Source organism: Lemur catta, chromosome 13 (assembly GCF_020740605.2).
Source record: "Lemur catta isolate mLemCat1 chromosome 13, mLemCat1.pri, whole genome shotgun sequence".
Taxonomy (NCBI): domain Eukaryota; kingdom Metazoa; phylum Chordata; class Mammalia; order Primates; family Lemuridae; genus Lemur; species Lemur catta.
Window position 1 is genome coordinate 41,550,970 of NC_059140.1, and position 24,154 is coordinate 41,575,123.

The window sequence follows — 24,154 nt, forward strand, 5'->3', positions numbered from 1 at the left end:
CATGTTGGATTTTGATATATAATATCTTTTGTTTCCTTTGTGAACAGTTCTGTTTTAAAAATCAAATTTTTTTCTATCCCGCAATAATGTTCTTCTTAAATATAATGTTTCTAATTTCATATAGTACAGGTGTTAGGCTACAAGGGAATTCTTAGTTTACATGTTAGATTGCAAATATTTGTAGAATGATTTTGATGATATTTGGGCATTTATACTCACTTAAGAAATATATACATATATAAAAATATATATGTAGCAAATAAACACTTTACCCAATGGCTCATAAAACCTAGTAGGAACAAATGAAAGAAGGAAGAATATAAGATCCAAGAGGAAACTTGGTGTTAGAATCATTGCCAGTGTTGTTTTAAATTGGCTTTTTAATAATTTACAACCTTGTGGATGTGGTTTCTGTTCCCTGTCTTTTCTTATTCCCTTAATAATTCTTTTTTTGTTTCAAGCTATATTACTATTTTCTCAGCTCTTTCACTCAGCCTGTTTTCCATTGCTAGTCGAAAATTTGATTAACTGGTATTCCACTTTGTATTCTTTAGAAAACAACTAATTGATATTAATATTTATCTTTCTATCTAATAAAAAAAGAGCCACCAATTTACAGAGTAACCATCACACATTCAATTCTTTCTCTACTTTGATCATTGGCCACTTGTATATGTTTTTCATGACCAGGTGTCTTCATCTTTTTTTCTTCTAATAATTAGTTGGTTTATTCAACAGATGTTTTATGGACCATTTATATGGTCAGGGATGTCCCCTACTCCCAGCTATGGCAATTATAAAACAAAAAACAAAACTCTTCTTATAAGCCAGCTCTAGTTTACCATACACTAAAAAGATGTTCACACTATGGGTCATTTCCTGTTGGTGAATCTCGAAATCAATTTAGTAGCTCACAATCAGTGGTTTTAAAGAAATGAAGTAAAATGGAGTAGCTTACAAACTATCTAGGAGCATCACACAAGTAAGTGTTATTTCATGAAACTTTTAAATATGGTACCATCTTGGGGGGTTATGTACCAATGCTGCAATGCATATTTCTTACAGTGGTTCCTGTCTAAAAAGGTTCAAAGAAACTCCACTGGAGCTTTCCCACCTTTAACTCTGCCTTTTCCCTTCTTTCTTCCTCTCAAAGTATTCTCCTTGGCTCTACCTTCCTTTCTCTGCCCTCCCACACTCCATCTTCCCTCCGTTTTCCCCTCTTCTTCTTTTTCTCAGTTGTCCTTCCCTAGCTCCCTCCACGCCTCACCATTCTACCTTTTTCTGAATCTTGATTCTTGTTTCTCCTCCATATCAACGAAATCCCCTACACTAGAAGTCACGTATTATGGAACTAAGACACCTATGTTGAAAATGACAGTCTTTGTACTGCCATCTAGTGGTAGAATTTTAGAACCACGGGAACTGAAAGACCCAGAGGAACTCTACAGTCGAGTTATTTTTTTCTAGGATTGCCTCCAGATTTTCCCAGCTACCTTAGGATTGTAAGGGAGTGTGGTGAATGTGTCCCTTTTTAGTAAAACTCAAACCTGAATTTAAAACCTAACTTACCTACTTTGTCTTTAGAATTATAGTATATGAAATATTTTTTTAGAGACTATATTTAATTTGGGCCAGACAGAAAAAACTTAACTTCTACCCACTTGTCCCACTTCCCATCTTGCACATTTGTATGTGACTCAGTTTAGTAGAAATCAAATGCTGCTTTCTGTGTATCTATGCTAAGTTTTGTTTTTGTAAACTATGGATTATGTTTGTTGGCTAAGTGCAAGCATATATATATGCCAACCTATGTGCTATTAGCAAATTTTGCTGAGAGATGAACCCAGTGAGCAAGGAAGCCAGTCCCCTGTGAATATCATAGAGAGAAAATAAAATCAAAATGGAGGTCATGTCTTGGGACAGCACAAATTCAGGAAAACAGAATGTAGGAAAATTTGGTAAAACTAGGAGAACTGGGAATAGCCCTTGGAGAATGCATCAGAGAAACTGCCTTTTCAATAACTAGGGGCTTGGAGTTCAGTAGAAACATGGCAGAATTAGATAATTCTATAATAGGTGTATGGGTTTCTCAGTTTTTTGAGGAGAGAAGGGCCCAGCAGGACTTGGGTAAACTATAATGCAATAAGAATAAGCTCCTCTGTTGACAAGAACTGTAGTTGTTTATTTAATGTGGTTTATGTTGTTATAAATTCTCATGTCTAAAATAAAATAAGTTGGGGTTTCCCAAATTCTTCACTAAAATTTAAGCTCCATGAGAGTACCCTCTAAATCTCATTAGCTACTATTTCCCCACCATTGTGTTTGACACTAGTAAATGTTCAGTAAATATTTATTGAATGAAGAGATGGATGAACAAATGGATGAATGCATGCAGTCTGCAGCAGGAATGGTGTATTTTATGAGATGCTTAGGAGTGCTGTGGCTGGTATTGGTGGGCAGTTATAAACCCTGACCATAAAAGAAACCTTCCCTTGTATGACGGGGCAGAAGGTGGCCAAAACATGAAATGCTAATCAGCAAGGCTCCTCATCCATCTGTACAGACTGTCTCCCACTACCCCTCCATCTCAGTCTGTTGCCGTTCCACCAAATCTATCTCAGGTCCCAGGTACATTCCATGGCTTTTAAGGGTGACACTCTACCTTTATCCATAACAGAAGGGAAAGAGAGGCTTTTTCTTTCTCTGGCAAGAGACCTGATTCAAATGCCGTGTGTTTTCTAGGATGGTGCATACTAAATTGTAAGGCAGTTCATATACACACACACCCCTTTCTTCTCATTGCCTTGTTGAGTGTCTGGGACACAATAAAAACTCGTGTTTGCAGAATGAATGAATGCTATCCCCAAAGTGGTTATTGCTGTACATCAATCTGTAGTTTCCAGGTGTTCTTGAGTATATTGTTTCTTCTGTTTCCCAATTTTGTTTATTTCGTAGTACTTAATAGGAAAGAATAATGTTTAATGGTATTATAGATGCATAATATGATTTAGGTTTTAGTAGTTTCTGGAGTTGTGGATGAGAAATATTCTTATGGCTTCTAAACAGTCTTAATACAAAGATACTGCTGTATGAAAATTACAGTCACTTCTTATTTATTCTTTTACTTCTAGGTAAAATATTTTACCTGTGAAACTGGGATAAATAATGGCTTTGATTGGATCCAGACAATTAATAGAGCCCGCCAGGTTACTTATATAATAGTAGCACCAGTTTCATTTCCCAGCCAGGGTGAAACAAATTATGCCTCCTACCACACTGCAGTTAACTGCACCAGCACCACAGCGCCATAAAATCTGAAAACTGTGGAGTATGGATAATCCCACTATAAATTGTAATAAAAATTACCCCTCCAGACTCTATATTCTCTCCATTAAGTTCATAGACACTGTCTCTTTGTACATAAAGTTTTATGAAATAAATCGACCAGTTCTCCTGTCCTTACCAGATAGCAAGCTGTTTTGATTTAAAAGCTGATAATGGTACAATCGGTTTTTGGTGTTTGTAGTGCATTTTAAACACATAAATTTCATGTAACAAACCTTAAGTAGAAGGAAAATGCTACTTTTATTTGCCCTGTGCAGTTAAGTATCTCTTTGTGAGAAAGAATAAATGATGTGTTTACCATGGTGAGCCCATTTGTTGTATCCATAAAACAAAGATTTGGTTTCCCCCCTCAAATCTCTAATCCTAAAGGTGTAATAAGTAAACCCAAACACAAATCTAAAATACCTTTGTCTGAATTTTTTCAAATATTCTGTATTTAGAAGGAATTGTCAATTTCCTGATTGCGTTTTTGTCTCTTCTGTGCTCAGTCTAAGGATTCCATAATCATCGCTGGTGTGACCTTTGTCAGAAGTGAATGTTTTAAATCAGTCTTCTACAAACACAGAGACATTTTAAACAGTGGAAACCTTCTAGAGGCCTAGGTTGTAAATCTCCAAAGAACAAGAACTAGACTCTGGAGGAAGTTAAATGTTTTAAAGAAGGTAGAGTAGGTGGCATTTGAGGTGAAAGTTGAAGAAGCATAAGGTTTTGATAGAGTAGGTAGGATCATTCCCCACCAGGAAAACGGTGAACAACGAGGGCAGAGAATGGAGAGTACGTTAAAGAATGAAGAATACTGTAGTTTTACTGAAATGTAGGCTATGACATACTCATACACACATATTGCATATGATATAAGACATATTGCATGCATCAAATATATGTTACTTACAGGAAAGGAGCCCAGATCTTTTTTTCTTTTAAAGCCTTTTAGCTCTTGGTTTAGATATATTTGTTGCATTCTTTGTGAATATGATTTTCTAATTGTGCATAGATAGAAAATACCAAATAAAAATGCAAAGAAGAAATAAGTAATAGGAACGTTTCTCAATACTTATTTTTATAGGTTGGGTTCCCGAAAATGTTTTCCCAGTAGATTTTTAGATATGCCCAGTGGCCACAGAATTTTGTAGCACCTCACTTCCTGTAGTTTTCCTTAGTAAAAGAAAATAGATCGACTGATTTTGTGTTACCAATCTACAGATGCTTGATGCCCCCTGAGATTCTCATAGGCCAACCCCTATCCAAATTAGCAAACTCCCTTTATCTATAGGGTCACCGAGGGTGAAAGTGGCAGCCAACCAAGAAGATGCAAAAATTATTATGAAAATAAGAACTTGAATGCTCACAGCAAAGTCTTTCCGTATGGGAGCCGATAGGTTTACACAGCTCTTTAGTCCTTGGAGAGAATGCTTTATTATAGCATGATAATTGCTTTTGAAATAATGACCATTAGTAATAAAAGAAAGATTAAATTATTGTCAGTCTATTTGAAGAAGGCAGGAAAGTATGTAATAAATCTTATAAATATATTTATTAAAATAATTTAAATAATAACCTTTATTGAATGCTTATATATTCTTTGTGCTTTACATATGTTATCTTTAAGCCCCGAAATAACCAACGTATAGCTATTATTGCCTGTCTTTTACAGATGAGAAAACTGAGACTCATGTAACTTCCTCTACCCCTTATAAGGGCACAACTTAAAAGTAGTTGAGTCTTGAATTAAATGAAAAATTTTAAATACTCCATAGCCATTGTGCTTTGCCATACTTAGATATGATGCTTCAAAGGCCTCAATTACCTAGAGACTTTGTCAATATTAAACATTCCAACTCCATATTTCTTCAAATTAGGTAGCACTGTATTTTTAAATCATTTAATTTTTTGTCACACTTTAAAATTTATTATATATGAAATGTATTTTACATGCATAAAATCAAGTGTGTGTATACATATGAATTACAGGAATAATTTTATGTTGTTAAATATTAACATTATAGAGCTATATTATATATTTCCATTTCTCTGGCATCCTGCAGCATGAAAAACAACAGCCTTGAGCTGTAGGTTAATGTTTCTAGGTGTAGGGAAATTTTGTCAAAGTGTGGTTCACTGAGTTTCAGAAATCGACATCTGTGTCATTTTTAGACATATCTGGTTCCTGCCTGGAGCTCTTTTGAGCAGGGAATCGGTTAGAAAGACACATACAGCGCAGACGTGCCTGTTCTATCTTGCCTCATTCTGGTAGTGGTTATTCTCTGAAAAACACAAGGGAAAACATAAAATAATGATACAGCCAACATTTGTTATTACTGTTATAATTATATTTATTTTTCTTAGATTAATGAGTTCAATAAAATTCTGAGTACTAGCCAATAGCTAATAATCATTATAACATTACAGTTTTAGAATTATCCTGGCTTATATAGCAGATGTTCAGAAATGCCTTCTTCAAAATTGGAAAATAAATTCCATAAAATGTGTATTTGGTTATGGAAAATAGTTTCATATTAAGATCTGGCCTTTTCCAGTTTTTCTTTCAGTTTCTCTTCAGTCTCATATTGTGTCTTTTCTGTTGTTGCAGTTCTCTTACTATTTATTAAGTTTATAAAGAGTTAAATACCTTGTAGGCTGTCCAAAATGTATTGGTATCATGATATGAGGTAGGAAGTCATGGTTGTAATGGAATGTACTCCATTTGTCATCTAATAAATGAGCTCTAGCTGGTGATGCTCTACTCAGTGGTATTATTGTGCCCATTGGTATAATCTACAGTAATCAAGGTAGTATAACCTCCAATTATGTGTTTTATTATCTCATTATCCACCTTGCAACTAGTGCAACTATTAACAGGCACATTTCTTGCCTTCCTTGGCCAATTGTGATGGTTTTTATAGTTAATCACCATGATAAGCCCCTTATACTTAAACGTAAACCCCCTTTCAATTATAATGTAAGCTAGCTCTAATTGTATAATTTTATGTGGACTGATATAAACAGGAGATTACAACTTTTTCTGTTTATAAGTCTAAATAAGCTACTGAATGGTTTATGAGCATTTTTCAGTGTTACGATTATACCAAACATCAAGAATATAGTCATCCTTAATAACAGCAAGAGTAAGCCATCACAGACTCAGACTTTATTTGTTAATGTTATTTATTTATTCCATACCTTATTCCAGAAAAGATATAAGGAATATGAGCAATATTGTTGCTATTCAGTCAGTAATTCAGCCAATTGTTCAGCCAGTCAGTCTATTTAGGGTCTTGCACATTTGTAAGTTTCCAAATACAGTGTCCATCTGATACCTGGGCAAGTTAGAATATGCTGAAAGAAGAACTTGGTACTATACCTTATTTATGCATATATTAATATATAAATATAAATACAGAGACATATATGTGGACATGTATATATTTTCATATAAAAAAAGATACCACTCAGAAACTTTTGTACTTTATAAACTAAATGAAATTAGTTGACTTGTTACAAATTTCCTAAATTTTATTTCCTGTGCTGTTCCATTTAAATGAGAAAAAAGATCTTCAGGTTTATTATTTAAACAAATGTGTTGGTTATAGTACCAATTTTATTTTCTTTGTTGCTCTCTGATTCATTTGTCAAAACTAAATAAAATGTAATTGCTTGATTCAAAAATTAAGGATTTAAAAAAAATCTTTTTCATTTTTTTAACAATTTGCTTTACCCAGGAATTGTGCAGTATATTCCTTTCTGTTCACTTATTCATTTCATGATTTAAACACATATACAATGTACAAACAATACCCACAACAAGCTCACAGCTGAATGGATAAAGCAGACAAAAAATCTGTAGTGAGGCAGGTCCTGTAATACGGATAAGCTAAGCCTACACCCTTGGAGGTGAATTACAAAGTGTCCAGTACACTCCCTGGTTGGGAGGGAGTGGTTGTGACTTCAGGAGGAGGCTATTTCTCAGAGGAAAGTATTAGCTACATTATCCAGATATGAGGAAGGAAGGGCAATTTTTTTAAATGCAAAATCTGGGACATATGAAAGAGCACAGTGCATGCTTGTAGATAGGTGGGCAGGTAGATTATTCAAGTTGACAGGTTGGTATAGTTCCAATGAAAGATATTTGTAAGGAGGGGAAATATGAGGCTCGGGGGCATGCATGGATGTGCTTGTCACGGGCATTGTGTGCCAAGCTAAGGAACAAACGCTACGGGGAGACACAGAAAGCTTGAAAGTTAACATGGTGACATTCAAATCCATAAGCAAAGACCTGAATGTAGTTAGAAAATAAATAAATAAAAGGAAGGGAGGCAAGTTAGGAGGCTATTTCAGAAAGCCAGGTGAGAATACCCAAGGGCCCGGGCAGGGGCAGTGTGGATGGAAATGATAGAACTTGCTGGCCAATTGGAGGTCAAGGATGAAGCAAAAAATACATCTAGGATAATTCCCAGGTCCTTGTTTTGGCAATTGGCATATGCTGAGAGAAGGGTCAATGGAAGAACATATGAATTGAAAGATTGCACTGAGAATTTCACCTAGAAAATAACACCAAGTGGAAAAGTTGACAAAAACGTGAAAGAAAAGTGGAGACATGAGTTGAAGTGTTCCAACATAAATCTAAAATGACATCTATAAGATAAGAAATGCAACATTCAGAGGGCTGTCTGGGAACTTGGAAAAATCAAGGGAGATTATGAATCTTAGAGTATAGACAAATTAAGTAAAAATTCACATCTAGATGCAGAGCAGTGAAATTGTCAAGCCTTAGGCCTTAAAGAAAATCTCAAAAGCTTATCTGCAAAGGAGTTTAAGATTGGCAGACTGTCAAGCAACAACAAATAGCAGAAAGCAATGCAGTAGTCTCTTCAAAGGGGTGAGGGATCCCAGAATTCTGTACTCAGCGGAAGCCAAGTTCCATAAAGAATGAAATAAATTTTTCAGACATATATTAACTGAGAGTTTACTGCCCACACAAATTTGCTGAAATGACTAGTAAAGGATATACTTTTGAAAGCAGAAAAAGAACCCAAAAAGAAAGGAGAGCTTAGAATTGATTTTAAAACTATAGACAAATATCTGCATAGAAACTTTTAATTAACTCTTGATAGTAAAACACGCACCAAAATTCTAGACTAAAATGATAAATAGGAAAGATGGAAGTATTCATTGGATAGTTGCAGCATGTTAAATTCTTGTGTTTTGGGAGGAGAATTAATAGCATGGAATAATTTTAAACTTTAGAAAAATTTTAAAATATGTCAATATTAAGTCTTCCCACAATATGGGGAAATGAGCATATTCCTACACCAGTGAGCGTATAAATTAATCCAGCCACCTTGGAGATTTTGGCAATACTTAGTAAAACTGATGACACGCGTACCCTGTCATTTTCAGATACATATATGAAGAAACTTGCCAACACATTTGCGACAGTGTCTATTTTTTTAATAGAAAGTGTAAGCAGGAGAAGAATAACTGTTTTTTAACAGCTTAATTTTTCATCACGACAAGAATAGATACATAATGGTGGTCCATTTATAAAATGAAATACTATGCAGCAATTAAAATGAAAGCATACGAATAAATCTCAAATGCAATGTTAAGTAAAAAAACAAATCACAGAATATGATACTATGTACAGTTTTTAAGAGAACAAAACCATATAGGTATTGTTCATTGATACATGTGTATTTAAAGGACAACATGTACACCAGAATACTATGGAAGAAAACAAAATAGGAAAAAAAGTATACAAATGGGCTTTCGGCTCTTTCTGTGATATTTTACTTTTTTAATGATCTGAAGGAAATGCTACAAAATGTTGAGATTCATTTAAATCTTTTGGGAGAATAAGTAGATGGCCATTATATTTATGATTGGAATGTCTTAAAAAGTGACTTGATGTAAAAGAAAAGCTGTAAATAACTAGAATTATGGGCAAGGTAATGAGACCAAGTACTGGATCTTATGTTCAATGGCTCTTCATATTTTCTTTTATATCAGGGATACTTGGATATGAAAGACAATGGGAAAAAGTGATTTTCAAGATTTGGGGATTTCTCCTTTCTAGAAGGAGGAAAAGGGATAAAAATACTGAAGAATTGGTTTGGTGCCTCTGACATCTTATTTAATTGATAGTGTAAATGTGGAGGGCACATAGGAAGTATCCCTGCTCTCGTAGTGGGTGAGCTTGGTTGGGTTGTAGTGAGACATCCAGGCTCTCAGGTCCTCAACTTAGCCTCAGGGGCAGCAAATGCTGAGTGCTGCGGTAACTTTGGTCAAGAAAATCGGGCTGGATGATGTTCAGAATGCAGATTATTAGAGCAGTATAAATTTTCACTGACTTTTATCAATAAAAATTCTGTTTTTCTTTAGTACCATACTATTTTTTAAAAAAATCAAACCCTTGTGTTTGTACCATACAATTTAACAGATAATTTGCCTGGGAAAGCCCAAGACTTCATCCTCAGTCATAGTTCTGTCTTCTTCTGAAACCGTCTCTTCTCCCACAACCAAGATTGGCTTTCACTAAGAAGTTAGTATAAACCCAGTTTAAAGTTAGGAAAGCAAAAAAGGCCAGAGTGTACCTCTTATGCTCTCTCCAGTGTAGTGTATATTATAGCAATGTTCTCAAAACACTTGTTTCACCTGTCTTGTCTTGAGACAAAATTGTAATTTTGACCTTGTTCATCAAGAGTCATTTCTGGAGACAGTTCCACCTGCCTTCATGGCGCTCCTTCTCTGAACAGCTCAGAGGCTTGAGTCCCTGGGCTTAGGAAGGGGTCTGACCAAACAAGCCCCAGTGCACAGTGGTCGTACCAGAAGCCCAAGAAAGTTGTAACTGCATTTCTAGATGGTGAGGATCACACTGGTCTTCTCAAAGACTAAATAATTTATCAAGGGGGGGAAGGAGTGTTAGCAAAGTACAAAAATAACATCTCTTTAACAAAAAGCCCCAAAACATAGAGAATACGTGTTTTGGTGGGTTTATGGAAAACAATGGAATTGTCGTTTCTCATAAAAGCATACCAAACACAGAAATGCTGTTGAAAATACCTCCAGTTTTACAGAGTAAATTTTTCTCCTTGGGGTTTGCATAAAGTGAGGATGTGAACAAACACATCCTTCAACTGAGATTGGAACAGAGGAAAAAAAATGTAGCAATACTTGTTTTTGTGGCTCAAAGATATTTACAGGTCATTTTTGAATAAAGTATTCACCCCAGGATGGGACAATCCCAAGAAATGCACTAGAAAGTGAATAGTCAGCACTTGCTTTTGCCCTAAAAAGAAATTTATATTTCATGATTTTAACACAACAGACCCTGGCATTCACAAATACAACATCTACGATATCTGCTTTTCACAAGTGTCCCCAGAAGTTGGTTATGTAGAGCTTATATTTTGTTAAATTACAAGTTAGAAGTCAATTTATGAGTGAGCCTCCACGGGTCTCATCTCAGTGGTGCTTTGTGTTCTCTGCCTGTGCCCCACAGCAACTCGTTATTGGCTTTAACTCGTGTTAAAAGCTTCTGTGTGTATGTTGTGTGCGCGCACATGTCAGTGAAACAAGAAAGAAAACTTTCATGATTTTTTTAAAAACTGATTTGAGGATTTGTACAAGAAATATATAATCCTTGGTGAAAATGCATTATGGGTGAAAGGACAAATGTGTTCATCCCTGATGACAAAGGAGGAGAGAATTTTACGAAGAGGTCAGAAGTAAAAATGAAGAGGGATCACCAAGTCCTTAAAGCTACAGAGAGGTCCAACAGCATGTATAAGTAATTCACAAATTTGAGTATTTTGATGGTCTTAGACCATATCTTATGCACCAGAAAACACAGAGCGAAAACACAGAGCCAACTAAGATAAATAAGAAAAGTGAATAAAAAGGCCATAGATTAATGGCTAAAATCATCTTCTCTGTGCATTACAGATGAAAATGAGTTTGGTGATCTCATTATTTCCCATATTTCTTACCACAAAATTACTTTATTATTATTTTAAATGCCTAAAGTGGATTCAGTTTTGAATAAATCAATTTGAGCTGATTGGCTTGGGTTTGGAGCAGTTATAATGAATTGACAAAAAGGAAAAGTAATGGGGGAATAGTGGTGTGGTGATGTCTCAGAGGGACTCTAGACTGTAGGGCTGTCGGCTGACTCCAGAGAGTTACGTAGGTTTACCAAGCACAGTGGAAAAGCCTACTTATTAATGGAATATTTCAGGAGTTTTTTTGAGTCATGAGAGGCTTTTGTGCTCTAAGGCGTATTTGCAGGGAACACAAGACAACTGTAAATCTGGTTCATTTTCTTTTTACAAATAGGACAAATAGTTTTAGTCATGATTCTTTAGAAAAATGAAACCCTAGTAGCTGTCATGATAATTTCAACAAACGTGAATTTTTAAAGTAATATTTTAAATGATAAAATGCCTTCATTGCCATTTCCAGTGATAGAAATGAGACTTATGTGAAAGTATTTAAAATGATTTCCTGAAAGGAAAGAAAAGCCTGTGAAAGGGAATCCAGCTGAAAAGTAAATAAAAGGTATGAACATTTTCACTCCTGTGTCATCCCAAACCAAAAGTATAATCTAAGATTTTACGGAGTAATAGAAATTTAATGATTTGGACTTTTCTCCTACAAATGTCAATTTTAAAATGTAAGTCAGATTGTAATTTTTTTAATAAAATGTGAAATGGAGACTTTTATCATTTTATCGCAAAATCTCTTGCCAGCTGGGAACTACTGTGACTATTTTAAGTAGAGATCTGCATTTATTACCATCATCTTCATCAGTAAATATTACATTTTACTGTGTATAGGAGAGTATAATTGACATGGTCACTCCCCTCCAGGAGTTAAGCATATGCTTAACTATAATTCAAAATAGAAAGTGCCATGAAAATATATGAATACGAAGTATGGATATTTTTTAAAAAGAAGTGGTTGCATTTCATTAGCAAATGAAAGGAAGGTTCATGAAGAAGGTATCATTCTGTAGAAAGGGTGGATTTTTGTTGGCCAAATGGTGAGTAGAAAGGAATAGCCAGGTGGAGCTGGGTTAAGGGGCTTTGGAAATAAGGCTGGTCAGAGTTCCCAGTGAAAAATGAGCTGTAGGATGGTTGTGGAGGTGCTGCTGAACCTTATTTTTTAGGTGGTGGGAAAAAGTCAAGGATTTCAAAATAAGGAATGTCTCAAGGAAACTTACATTCATTCAGTTACTAGAGAAGTGCTATACAGAACGAAGGTGTGTAACAGGACTTTGAGAAGGTTTGGTGAGAAGCAGTAGGAAAAGAAAGAAAAGAGCTCTAAAAAAAATGTGGGGTAAAAGCAAGAGCAATTAGGCAATTGAATGAGGGGGACAAATGAAATAAATGAGAGTTTGGAACCTGGGTGACCAGGAGAATGATGGGTCTGTCAATTGAAACTCAAGTACCAGGAGGAAGGGTAGGACTTGTGTTTGAAATGATTTTTGAACATGCAGGTGAGGTAGGCAGTATCATGCTGGAAATATGAAACTGATGTTTAAGGAGAGCTCTAAACTGATGTTTAGAGCTGGCAACGTGGATTTGATATTTATCCCCTCTGCAATAGTAATTGAAATTGGGGAGATTGTGGAATTCTGTGGAATTGCTGAGAAACTCACCAATGAAGAGACAGGAAGAAGGGGGTAGGTAGTGAAAACTGGGGTAGAAACTAACATTTGGGGTATGCACAAAGAAGAGACAAAAGAGAAGATAGAAGGATAGATCATCAGAGAAAAGAACCCAAAAGAATAGTGTCATCACAGAGTCAGCAAATATTTCTCTGGCCAGAGAGTATTTTATGACAAGCCATATGGTTTCTGTGACAGCTACTCAATCCTGCCGTTACAGCGCTAGAGAAGTCAGATGTAAAATAAATGAGCATGGCTGAATAAAACTTTATTTACAAAAGCAGGTGGCACGGCCCACAGGCCTTAGTTTTCCTGTCCCTGAAGCCAAGGGAGGAGAGAGTTTTAAGAAGAAGCTGGAAATGAAGAGGGATCACCAACAGTCTTGAAAGCTGTAGAGAGGTCTAACAGCCTTCTAACTGAGACGTGGACCTTGCACTAGGGAATTACAAGAACATTATGAGGTTATTTTTTCACATAATGGTAGCAGAAGCCATTACACTGTCAAGTGTACCGATAGGAATTGGGGAAAAACGTGAATAAATCGCATAGTATATCTACACAGTACCAATATCACAAGATTTACATAATTGATTGAATTTTTAAATCTTAATTTGGGATTCTAAGGACAATCACAGTTGCTGCTCTCCTGGAGAGACAGTCTCATTAGCTGTAGCAAAAGTAAAGGAAGCAAGAAACAGGGAATAGTTGAAACATTAGTAAGTGGAGTGGGGCCTAGAGGGTCAATTCTAACCTTGGAGTTCACCATCCTTTGAGTGAAGCTCTATTTACTTGTGAACGTCTCTCTCACCAAGTGTCTTGATAAGCTAGCAAAATAAGCCATATATTTACAGAACTCATATTCTGTAACCAAATGAAGTCAGAAGATCAGCTGGGCAAATGTATTATGAAGGGGCATGCTTTATAGCCCTTCATGTCATAAAGCCCTGAGTTTTAATTGACTGTGTGCAGCCAGCATGACGTGTGCAAAGAGAAAAGAGCTAGTGCAGTTTTTAGATAATATTAATATTAATGTCACTTATTCCCATCAGTGTCTCCAGCTGGATCTCCCTGTACTCCAGGCTTGTATAGCCAGGGGGATCCTTATCAAGTGGCATAATTCAGATCGTGTCTTCCTGCTGCTCAGTGCCCTGCAATGGCTTCCTTCCTCACCCACAGCAAAACTCAGAATTCTGACAGCGGCCTCCAAGGCCTTCCGCACTCTGCACGCCCTCCTCTTTCTCTGCTCTCTCTGTCCTCATCCACTTCTTCCTCCCTTCGTTGGCTGCAGCTGCAGGTCCTCAGGCACTTAAAACACACTCCTTCCTCACAACCTTCGCACCTCTTGTTGCTCTGCCTGGAATGCCCTGGCTCCCCCAAACCCAAAAACCTACCTCCTGCTCAACTCCTCAGGCCCTTGCTCAGGTATCCTCTTCTCCATGCGGCCTTTCCTGGCCACCGGCTCAAAAATTGTCCACCTGCCTCTCAGCAGCCCCATCCGCCTCCCCTGCTTCATTTTTCTGTGTGGCACTTATTGCCTGACATAGTGTGTCCTTTCTTACTTGTTATCTGTCTCCCTCCAATGTGAAAGCCAGAATTTTAATCTGCCTCTTTCATTGCTCTTTCTCCAGCACCCAGAAGAGTACTTGGTACCTCGAACGTGTCCGATAAATATCTGTTGATTGGGTACATAAATGAATGTCAGGGTCAAGAGAAGTAGTGGTTTTATAGATTATCCAATATGCGTTCTGCCTCTGAAATGGTATTTTCAGTTTAGGTGCATATAAAGAGAAAACTAATTTGAATAGTCCAGGAGACGGTGAGAGATTTAGAAGGAGTGTCCTGTAAAGGGTTGAAGAAGCAGTGAATTTGTTGTCAAGGTAAAATGGAATGATGATTGACTACTAACTGCCGGGCCGGGGACTAAATGCTTTGCATATATTTATCTCCTTGACTCACAGCAGCAGTGGCAGAGGAAGAAACTGAGGAATAGCAGCATGAAGTTAATTGCCCAAGGTCAGATGGTTGTAAGTGACAGGGTCAGAAGTCACCTCATGTCTCTGAAGCCAAAGCCGTGTTTTTATCCTAACGAAGCTCCGTGACCTTCCTTTTTGGAACAGTTCCTCATAGAATGTGTTGGGGGAGGACTGTTCTACCCACTGATACTGTGAATCTCCCCCTACACGTTCTCCCCCCTACATATTCCTCCCCAAACGTTCATTTTCCCTTTTCCCCTTTCTGCCCCTAATCCTTCACTGCCCTCTTTTCTATGGTAAAGCAGCAGCTCTCCTGGAAGCCAGTGTTTCTCTAACTGGGCCATGTTTCCGCCTTGGCAGGGCGAACAATTAGGGCATCTGCAGGTAGCAGGCAGCCTGTCAGTGGCTGAGGGAGGGACAAAAGAAAGCCCATCAGCCATGTGGGCCCTGCACACGCAGCTGCCCCGTCCCCTCCATCTGCGGCTGCCCCCTCCCCTCCAGCCCCGATGAGTGATGTGCAGGGATCAGCATCTCCTTCTGGGATGCATTCCTGTTGGGGAATGTTAGTACGTTTTCATGTGTGTTCATAGATTGTTGTGTTGTACACATTTCATATGGGGACTTATGGGGAAATGTCCTTTCCTTTATGAATAGGAAGATTGGGCAGATTTATTTCAGTAGAAGGCAGAAGAGTGCTTAATGTTTTGACAGCACCCAGGCTGGAGTGAGGGGAGGCGAGAATGGACATTAGTGTGTCTGTGTCTATCCACGATTACATGGGAGGAGAAAAAAGCCAAGTTTAAATGCCTCATGTCAGTTGAAGAGAGTCAAACATGAAACATAGCTTTGGGTGGCCACGTACCAGGGAGAACCCACCCATATGAGCCTCCTATCCAGTATGAGCTTGAGAGAAAGGGTGGAAAAACTTCGTTCACCACAACCAGATGGCCCCTTAGGGGAGACCAACCCTGCCTGAGCAACACTGAAGGATTAGGATCAAAGATGATGCCTTCAAAGTCAGAACACCTGTAAATATCTTTGAAATATTTTGAATTGAAAAGTAAATAATGTATTAATCGAATGCAGTATGTAGCTTTTATTTTGCTTTTTTATATTAATATCACACTTAAACTTATGTCACTGAAAGCAAGTCTGGCTCTTGGGGGAAGAGAGGAGAATGTTGTTAAAAGACAAAATTATAACAAATCTAATTTTGTAGATCTTAATTGGCTTTAATTTGCAATGCTAGAATCGAGCAGCAGGCTGGACCAAAAGCAGTGCAGAGTGCACTGCCCCGCTACAGGTGCAGGTTGTATTTATAGACAGAGGAAAGGAAGTGACATCCAGAAAACGGAAGTGAGTTATCAGCTCGATTGGTTAAAGCCCAGCGTTTGTCTTAATTGAGCCTGGTTTGAACAGTTGGCTGCCGGGGCCGTGACTGAGCTACTTGTTACAAGAGTAGGTTGCAGTCTGTTTACACATCAAGGTAGGTTAGGGTTCACCACATGCAGAGAAAACTTTAGGCCAAAATATGTGTGGAGGCAGCTTTAGGTCAAATGTAATTCATTTTAACAGAGTGATAGGCTGATTGTAATTGTAGTGATAGTTTGTCCACATCATTGTTAGGAAATCTCTGGAAGGAGCTGGGAATCAGTGGTGTATTGATTTTGTATTGCTGCCTAACAAATCACCCCCAAATTTGGCAAGTTAAAATAGCACCTATTTTATTTGCTCACAATTCTGTGGGTTAAAAATTTGGGATGGATTTAGCCAGGTTGTTTTCATGCCAGTCTCACCTGGGGTCACCTAGATGTCTATAGTCATCTGGATACTGGGATGTGGCTGGTCAGTCTAAAATGGCACACTTACATGTCCAGCAGTTGGGACTGGGGACTGCCAGCGGAGCAGCATGTCTCTTAAGATCCTCTGAGCTTCTTTGCATGGTGACTAGGTTCTAAAAACAGCAAGAGAGAAGGGAAACACAACGTGCAGGTGCTTTTCAAGCCTCTACTTTTGTCACGTTTGCTAATGTCCGATTGACCCACAACAAGTCATGTCGTCAAACCCAGAGTCATTGTGAGAAGTGGCCACACAAGCTCATGGATACAGGGACACGTGATTTATTGGGGGGATCTTTATAGCAAAAATCTACCGTAGATCAAGACTCACAGTGTTCTGGAACACCTCCAACTCAGACGAATGGCATCTCCCCAGCAGTGAGCTGGATTACCTAAGTGTCGGATCCCTTTTTCATTTAAAAGGAATAAAATCTCAAGCGTAAATTCTTTTCACATGTTTATAGATCATCTCCTGCTCTCTTATTTAGAAACGTGGATTGTTTTTGGTTCTGATGTCCAGGTACTTTTCTGTTGTCTCCGACTGAGCACCTGGAGAATCAATCTTTCCTAAATAGGCTGAGAAGCTGAAAGACTAATGGAGGTTAACTAGGGTAGATGTCCCTGTTCCACATTTAATAAAAATAGAGTGGAATTATGCAAGTATGTAGATAAGCTAATCATCTGACCTAATCAGCAATGCAGATTTTAAAAAGCCTTTCTAATTACTTCCTCAGCTTGGCTGAAGGTATGGGTAAAAAGAGTTTCCCAGCACGATGGTAGCAGATGTGTTTCATAATATTTATTGAAAATATTGGAAAGAAATCCTCAATTATGATGCTCCTGAAAAGCACATCAAAAAGATATCATATTTAACATATTTTAAACTTTCATTAAGATGTAAACATAACATAATTTAGATGATCATGTAACGATTCTCACACGAGTTATTTGGAATCTTTCGTACAATTAGGCTTTAACTTTCAGAGCCAGGTTGCTTGTTGGTATCTTCCTTGGGTTACATTACTTACCTGTGAGAGCTCTAGTTGTCTTGGACAAAATGGGACCACCAGAATATTCTCTTGCCTTTGGCTATTTGCTAATTTGGTATCTTGGCAAAGGCATCCTAGTGCATGATGTTTCGACAACTTTAAATGTTAAATTGTTGACATTTACAGGCGTATGTAACACCACACAATATGTGATTTGGAAGCCTAGATAGATCTGATATTCATTTTCTTGGCTGGCTTTAAATAGTTATGAATGGCTGTTAAATGACTCATTCTAGATCATGATTGCCCAAAAAGAAACTATCTATGAATTCCTGACTGAAATGCCTGGCTCATCCCTGGCTCCTGTGCTATGTGAGTGCTGGTTGTTCATCTTTACCTTCCATTCTGTGAGTTGCTCAATATCTTTCCAGTACATTCTTTTTAATATAAGTTAGCCTGAGCCAATTTCTGTTGCCTAAAGCCAAAACAAATGATAGGATGCCTTCAGGTACTATTGGAGTGACTGAATAGTTAAGCCGTCTGTTATCAGATGGTGGTGGAACTGGTTGCTTTGCCCTACAAAGAGTTTCTCCAACATCCCTCTTCTAGGGAATCTTCTCTAGAGATCAGTTGGAAAATAAGGTCTTTTTCCCCCAGTGTGTGGTACAAAGAAAATATTCAAAAGCTCTTAATGAATGTTACTGAATAATTCCTGGCATTTGAGGAAGTGAATGCCATATTTGAGAAAATTGAATGCAGAATCACATGATAGTGAATTATTTTATTTGAGGAGAGGGTCAGAAAATATGGATAATCCAGTGTATGACAGTTTCTTTGTTAGTGACAATGAAACTAGGATATAGTTATGTCACTGAGAGTCATAAAGTGTAATACTTTTATATTTCTAGGTTCTTCAATCTTTAGATCAGCTTCTTAACCTGGGTACTATTGACATTTAAGACTGGTTAATTCTTTATTCTGTGTATTGTAGGATCCTAGCAGCATCCTTGGCCACTGCCAACTAGACACCAGTAGCATCCTTCCTTCCCACCTCCACCGCCCCCTGTTGCAACAAATCATAATGTCTCCAGGTATTGCTAAGTGTCTCTTGGGGGGCAAATTTGCCCTCAGTTGAGGACGACTGCTTCAGATTTTTTGAATTATTTTCTCTTTAATTCAACCAATCGTTAACCAAATACTTGCATTATGCAAAGCACATTTTGGTACATTTATATTTATAGCAGATTGTATGTCAAATACACTGGCACACACTAGGTTCAACAAATATAAGTTCCTTCTTAAACAAGTTTACTTAGAAATATTTTGAAACTCTCAGGTATAGTTTTTCCAGCCATATTGTAAATATTAGGTACAATCATCAAAATTACCTTTTCGTGCATAAAAAATGGTGAAATGCCAGCAATTCCATCTGGTTCTACCTAAGGTATGATGCACAGTAACAAAGAAATGATTTGAGACAAAAGAAATAAAATTGTAAATGGGCTCAAATGTCATTATGACCATGATTTTACGTGCATTTTGCTTTCCTTTGCAAGTAGTAGTGGTTTTAGAAATGTTACGTAGTCAGCTTTGACGAGCAGCCGTCTGGTTGAAGCTGAGTGGTGTTGAAGTTGCATATTTTAACAATGCAGTTGTGTAGCTGGTGCAGTACTTTTAATTGAAAAAGTGTGGTTTTGTGCTTGAGGCGAGGGCTGATAGAAAATCTGGGCGGTGTTTGTTGAAGCTGTTCATAGGAAAAAGGAGGTAGAAATGAAATCTAATTTTAAAAACTATGTGGTAACATATTACATGTTGACAGCAGTCCCCTCGTTTGAAAGGATCTGATAGTCCTGGTCAGTAGGGGTCAGAACATCGAGCTGTGTCTTGCTTTGGCAAGTTCACAGCGGAAGGAAAATCATATCTGAAAATACCATTTGATAAATGAAATCAGGATGGAGATGAAGAGCACTTTTAACACACAGAGACAGATATTTAAAATGCTACCAGTTTTGTCATTTTTGTGCACTCAAATCTCCACTTACAGCAGTAATGAACTGCGAGACAATGATTCAGCGAAGTACAAAAAAACACCTGAAACTTTGTATTAGTCACGCAAACCCTGTTCTTCTTTTAACTGATTATGAGAGCTATAAGCAAATAATATCCCCTCTACCTCATGCTCTCCACCTTCCAGGGAAAGTGCTAATGAGCAGTGAAATGGCCAGAACTCTGGCAGCAAAGCAAGGAGGAGGAGCAGCCAGAAGGTTGAACAGTAGCTCCTGAGCTACATAATCAGTTTTTGACCACATAGGAGTTGGTAATATTGTGGATTTTATAGTTCCTCTTCTATAATTGTACCCTGAAACTCTGGAGAGCCGATGTAGGGTTTGTAAATCCAAAAAAGAATAGAAAAAAGACTCAGTCAGTACTCAGTACATAAAATACATAAGCTTTCACTAATTCCTGTGATGTCTAGAGAATTCCATTTGCGTGGTATGCACAGAAGAGACGATCTGTGCTTGATGTTGGTCCAGGACAAGGTTAACTTTCTGCGTGCTAATTTTAATTCGTTATATATGCCTTTTTTTCCCAGCACAAATGGACCCCCGAGGCCTATCTCCCAGACAAAGTAAAAGTGACAGTGATGATGATGACCTGCCAAATGTGACCTTAGATAGCGTTAATGAAACTGGATCTACGGCCCTTTCCATAGCCAGAGCAGTACAAGAGTAAGTATCACATTCTCAGGATGAAATAAGAATTGCCACGGTGTTCAATGGATAATGGAAACTGCAGCCTCTCCTCTCCCCCAGCCATGTCATTCTAGCTTGCACCGGCACACGCGTCATCGGCTTTCCATTTGGCTTCTTGCTCTTCAGGAGATTAGGGCAGAGAATGGAGTATTTTAAAGAGTCGGAAATTTGTGTTTTAATTAGATATAGGACCTCTGTGCCTCTTTTCTGATACTTCCTGCACCCTTCTCTTTAACTCTGAAAAAAAAAAAAAGATATTGTACTTTTTGAATACCACTATCTGATTATCATCATCATTATTAATATTCATATACAAACTCAGAGAACTAAAATATGGCAAGTATCATTATCTTGTTTAGATAGGAAAGTGCAGAACAGCTTTTCTGAAGATTTCAATTTGGAAAGTATGTTCACCCTTTGGAAAATAGGAATCATATGTAATTTTTAAAGGGAATCCTTTCTCTCTCATTTTACCAGGACCATGGAGTTAGATTTCAGCCCTTGTTTATTGAAAATAGCTGCTTTTCTGTCATCGTCAACATTGTATCTAGAATTGAACCTATGCTAGTCCATATATAGTTTTTCCCTAGAATAAATTTTTTTTAGCTTTATCGAGGTATATTTGGTAAATAAAACTATATATAAACTTAAATGCCCATGCTAATTTGATATACATGTACATTGTGAAATAATTACCACAATCAAGTTAATTAGCACATACATCACCTCATATAATTATCCTGTTTTTTTTTTTTGTTTTGGTGAAAATGCTTAAGATCTGTCTTAGCAAATGTCGAGTATACAATACATTATTAACTGTGGTCATCATGCTATATATTAGATTCTCAGAACTTACTCTTCATGTAACCGTATGTACCCTTGGACCAGCATCTCCTCATGTTCCACACACCTCAGCCTCTGGTGACTCTGTTTCTATGAGTTTGACTTTTTTTTTTAGATTCCACATGTAAGTGATACCATGCAGTATTTATCTTCTAGTGTAATTTTTAATAACAATCTTGAATAAGAAGATACAAATAGCCACTGTTGCTGCTGACACAATTGTTAATTAACAGTTCACCCAAAGTTATCTTAGTTACCTCTTATATGTTCATTCCTTTTTCCTAAATATTAAGTACCTACTCTGTTCCATACATTAGGCTTTGAAATTTAAAGAAATAAAAATAAAAAAGAACATTGATATGGCATATCAGAAATTACAGCATAAATATGTGTGTATAAAATGAATACTGTATCTATATTTTATAGATTATATATAGTATATATATATATAAGATATATTAGAGGAAATTAGATATAATGGGTATAAAATGAAATGTGGAGTCAGAAAGATCTGCCCTGATTCACATTCATGCTCTTATTAGCTATGTGACTTCTGGAAAGTTATTTAACCACTCTGAGACGTTTCTTCATGTGTAATAAGAAAATCAGAATACTTAACTGACAGGACTGTTGAGAGAGTTTAATATAGATATGAGGTATAAACAGTAAGTCACAAAGTTTTGGCACATAGAAAGCTTTAATTAATGGTGGAATTAGTATCATTCTTAATGGTAGCAGTAATAGTAATAGTGCAGTGGTATGAGTGTAATAATAAACTAGGATATACAAATGTGGTGAGTGTAACTGTTCTCATTTTGCAAATGAAGATACTAAGGATCATAGAAGGTAAATGACTTGCTCAAAGTCGTATAATAAATGGTAACAAGACAATGTTTAGGACTTCCAACTCCAAAAACATCATTTTCTAAGAGTGCCTATAAATCTGTTACCAATAATATTCTTCCGCTTGAGCACTTATAAAAACATAGTTTTTCTCTCATTTGTTCAAATAACTTAGTTTCCCTGAACCAAATACTAACTTGAGCCAGGATAGGTATTGAATCCGAGAGGTTGCTGACATCTTATTTAAAATAGTGGCCCTGCGAGTTGCCTCATCCTGATTGAGTGCAGTGACCCTGGTTTCGTGTGAGCCAGATCTTAAGATTGAGGAGTCCATTTTCTCATCTGTAAAGTGAGACCAAATGATAACAGGTTTAAGTTCTGAGATGAATAATAAGTTTCATAGACATTTCAGTTACATCGTTTTCCTGCATCATTGTAATGCGTATATAATTTGTGTGTTCATAGATACTTGTGTTTCTTTTAAATCAAACATTAAAGTTTGGAACTGTGTGATGACTAATATCTAAATCACACTTACTCCATATGGGGTGTATATAGCAGATAATGATACTAACTTCTTAAACATAACCATTGTTTGTGCTATTAATATTATATACTTATATTTTAATATGAAACCATTTAATAGCAACCTCAGGAACTAGAGCTTCATTTTCAACATAACCTCTTTGATTCACTTTCTGTACACATTTTTAAGCCAAAATTTTTTGTATGTGTTTGAGGCAGGGTCTTGCTCTGTCGCCCAGGCTGGGTTGCAGTAGCATCATCATACTCACTGCAACTTCAAACTCCTGGGCTCAAGCGATCCTCCTGCCACGGCCTCCTGAGTAGCTGGGACTACAAGTGTACACCACCAAGCCTGGCTAATTTTTCATTTTTTATAGAGATGGGGTCCTGCTCTTTCCCAGACTGGTGTCAAACCCTGGCCTCAAGCAATCCTCCTCCCTCAGCCTCCCAGAGTGGTAGGATTACAGGCGTGAGCCACTGTACCTGCCCTAAGCCATAATATTTTTGTAAAAGTATCTATGCCTGTCTTTATTATTATTACAAAAGTTGTATGTGTATCTTAGGAGGTGCCAGATTCATTATTCATATCAGTGTTTTCATGAAACGATTAGTAAAGAACACACTGAGCTATCAACTAGAAAGCCCTAGAATCCCAGGACCCGTGGATAGTTAATTAGCCATCATTCAACAGTGAGTATATGTGTGTGAGTGAAAATACCATTAGGTGAAGCAAAAAGAATGTTCTGCAGAGACCTCTTAAATATAGGTATACAGGTATTTTAAAACTTACAATAATAAGAAAATTTTATTCTGAGACAAATAAATATTAAATCCCTGCTAAAGAACTTTTAAAATTTTTTTACATAGGTTTACTCAAAATTGAATTTCACTATATACAATTGTGAACTTGTCTTTCTGCTCTTATCTTAGTTTTTCTGTAATTTCTTAAGCCATATGACTATTTCACTATTAATTTCTCTTTCTTCTTTTTCTGTTTGCTTTTGTGTCTTGATACCTTGTGAAAAAATAACCCAAACATTTCCACATAATATGATCAATAAACTAATGTATTAACACATTGACTACCACCCTAGAAAAAAAAACTTTCTTGGGGCCACAGTGTTTTATTACGAAAATAGAATAAAAACATTGAAAACAAAACAATCCATTTTAATTTAATGAAAAATTTATTATTTTTTATTGTTTTCTGTGATTGAGTTACATGCAACTTGAAAAATGGTTCACACAGCTCCCAAGGTAAAGAGATGTATGAGTTACATATCATGAAATACTGATACATGCTACAACATAGATGAACCTTGAAAATATTATGTTGAGTGAAATCATCCTTACATAGAAGGCTAGCTACTCTATGATTCCT

At 36.9% G+C, this 24,154-nt stretch overlaps 1 protein-coding gene across 2 annotated transcripts in view; it reads left to right on the forward strand.

Moving 5' to 3' along the window:
* The window catches only part of KLF12 (Kruppel like factor 12), a 232,724-nt gene that overhangs the window by 100,491 nt on the left and 108,079 nt on the right, over positions 1–24,154 (forward strand). For both annotated transcript variants that reach the window (XM_045567222.1, XM_045567223.1), the window contains exon 3: positions 20,403–20,538. In XM_045567222.1, coding sequence (XP_045423178.1) covers positions 20,403–20,538 — 136 coding nt within the window. The remainder of the gene's footprint in view (positions 1–20,402; positions 20,539–24,154) is intronic.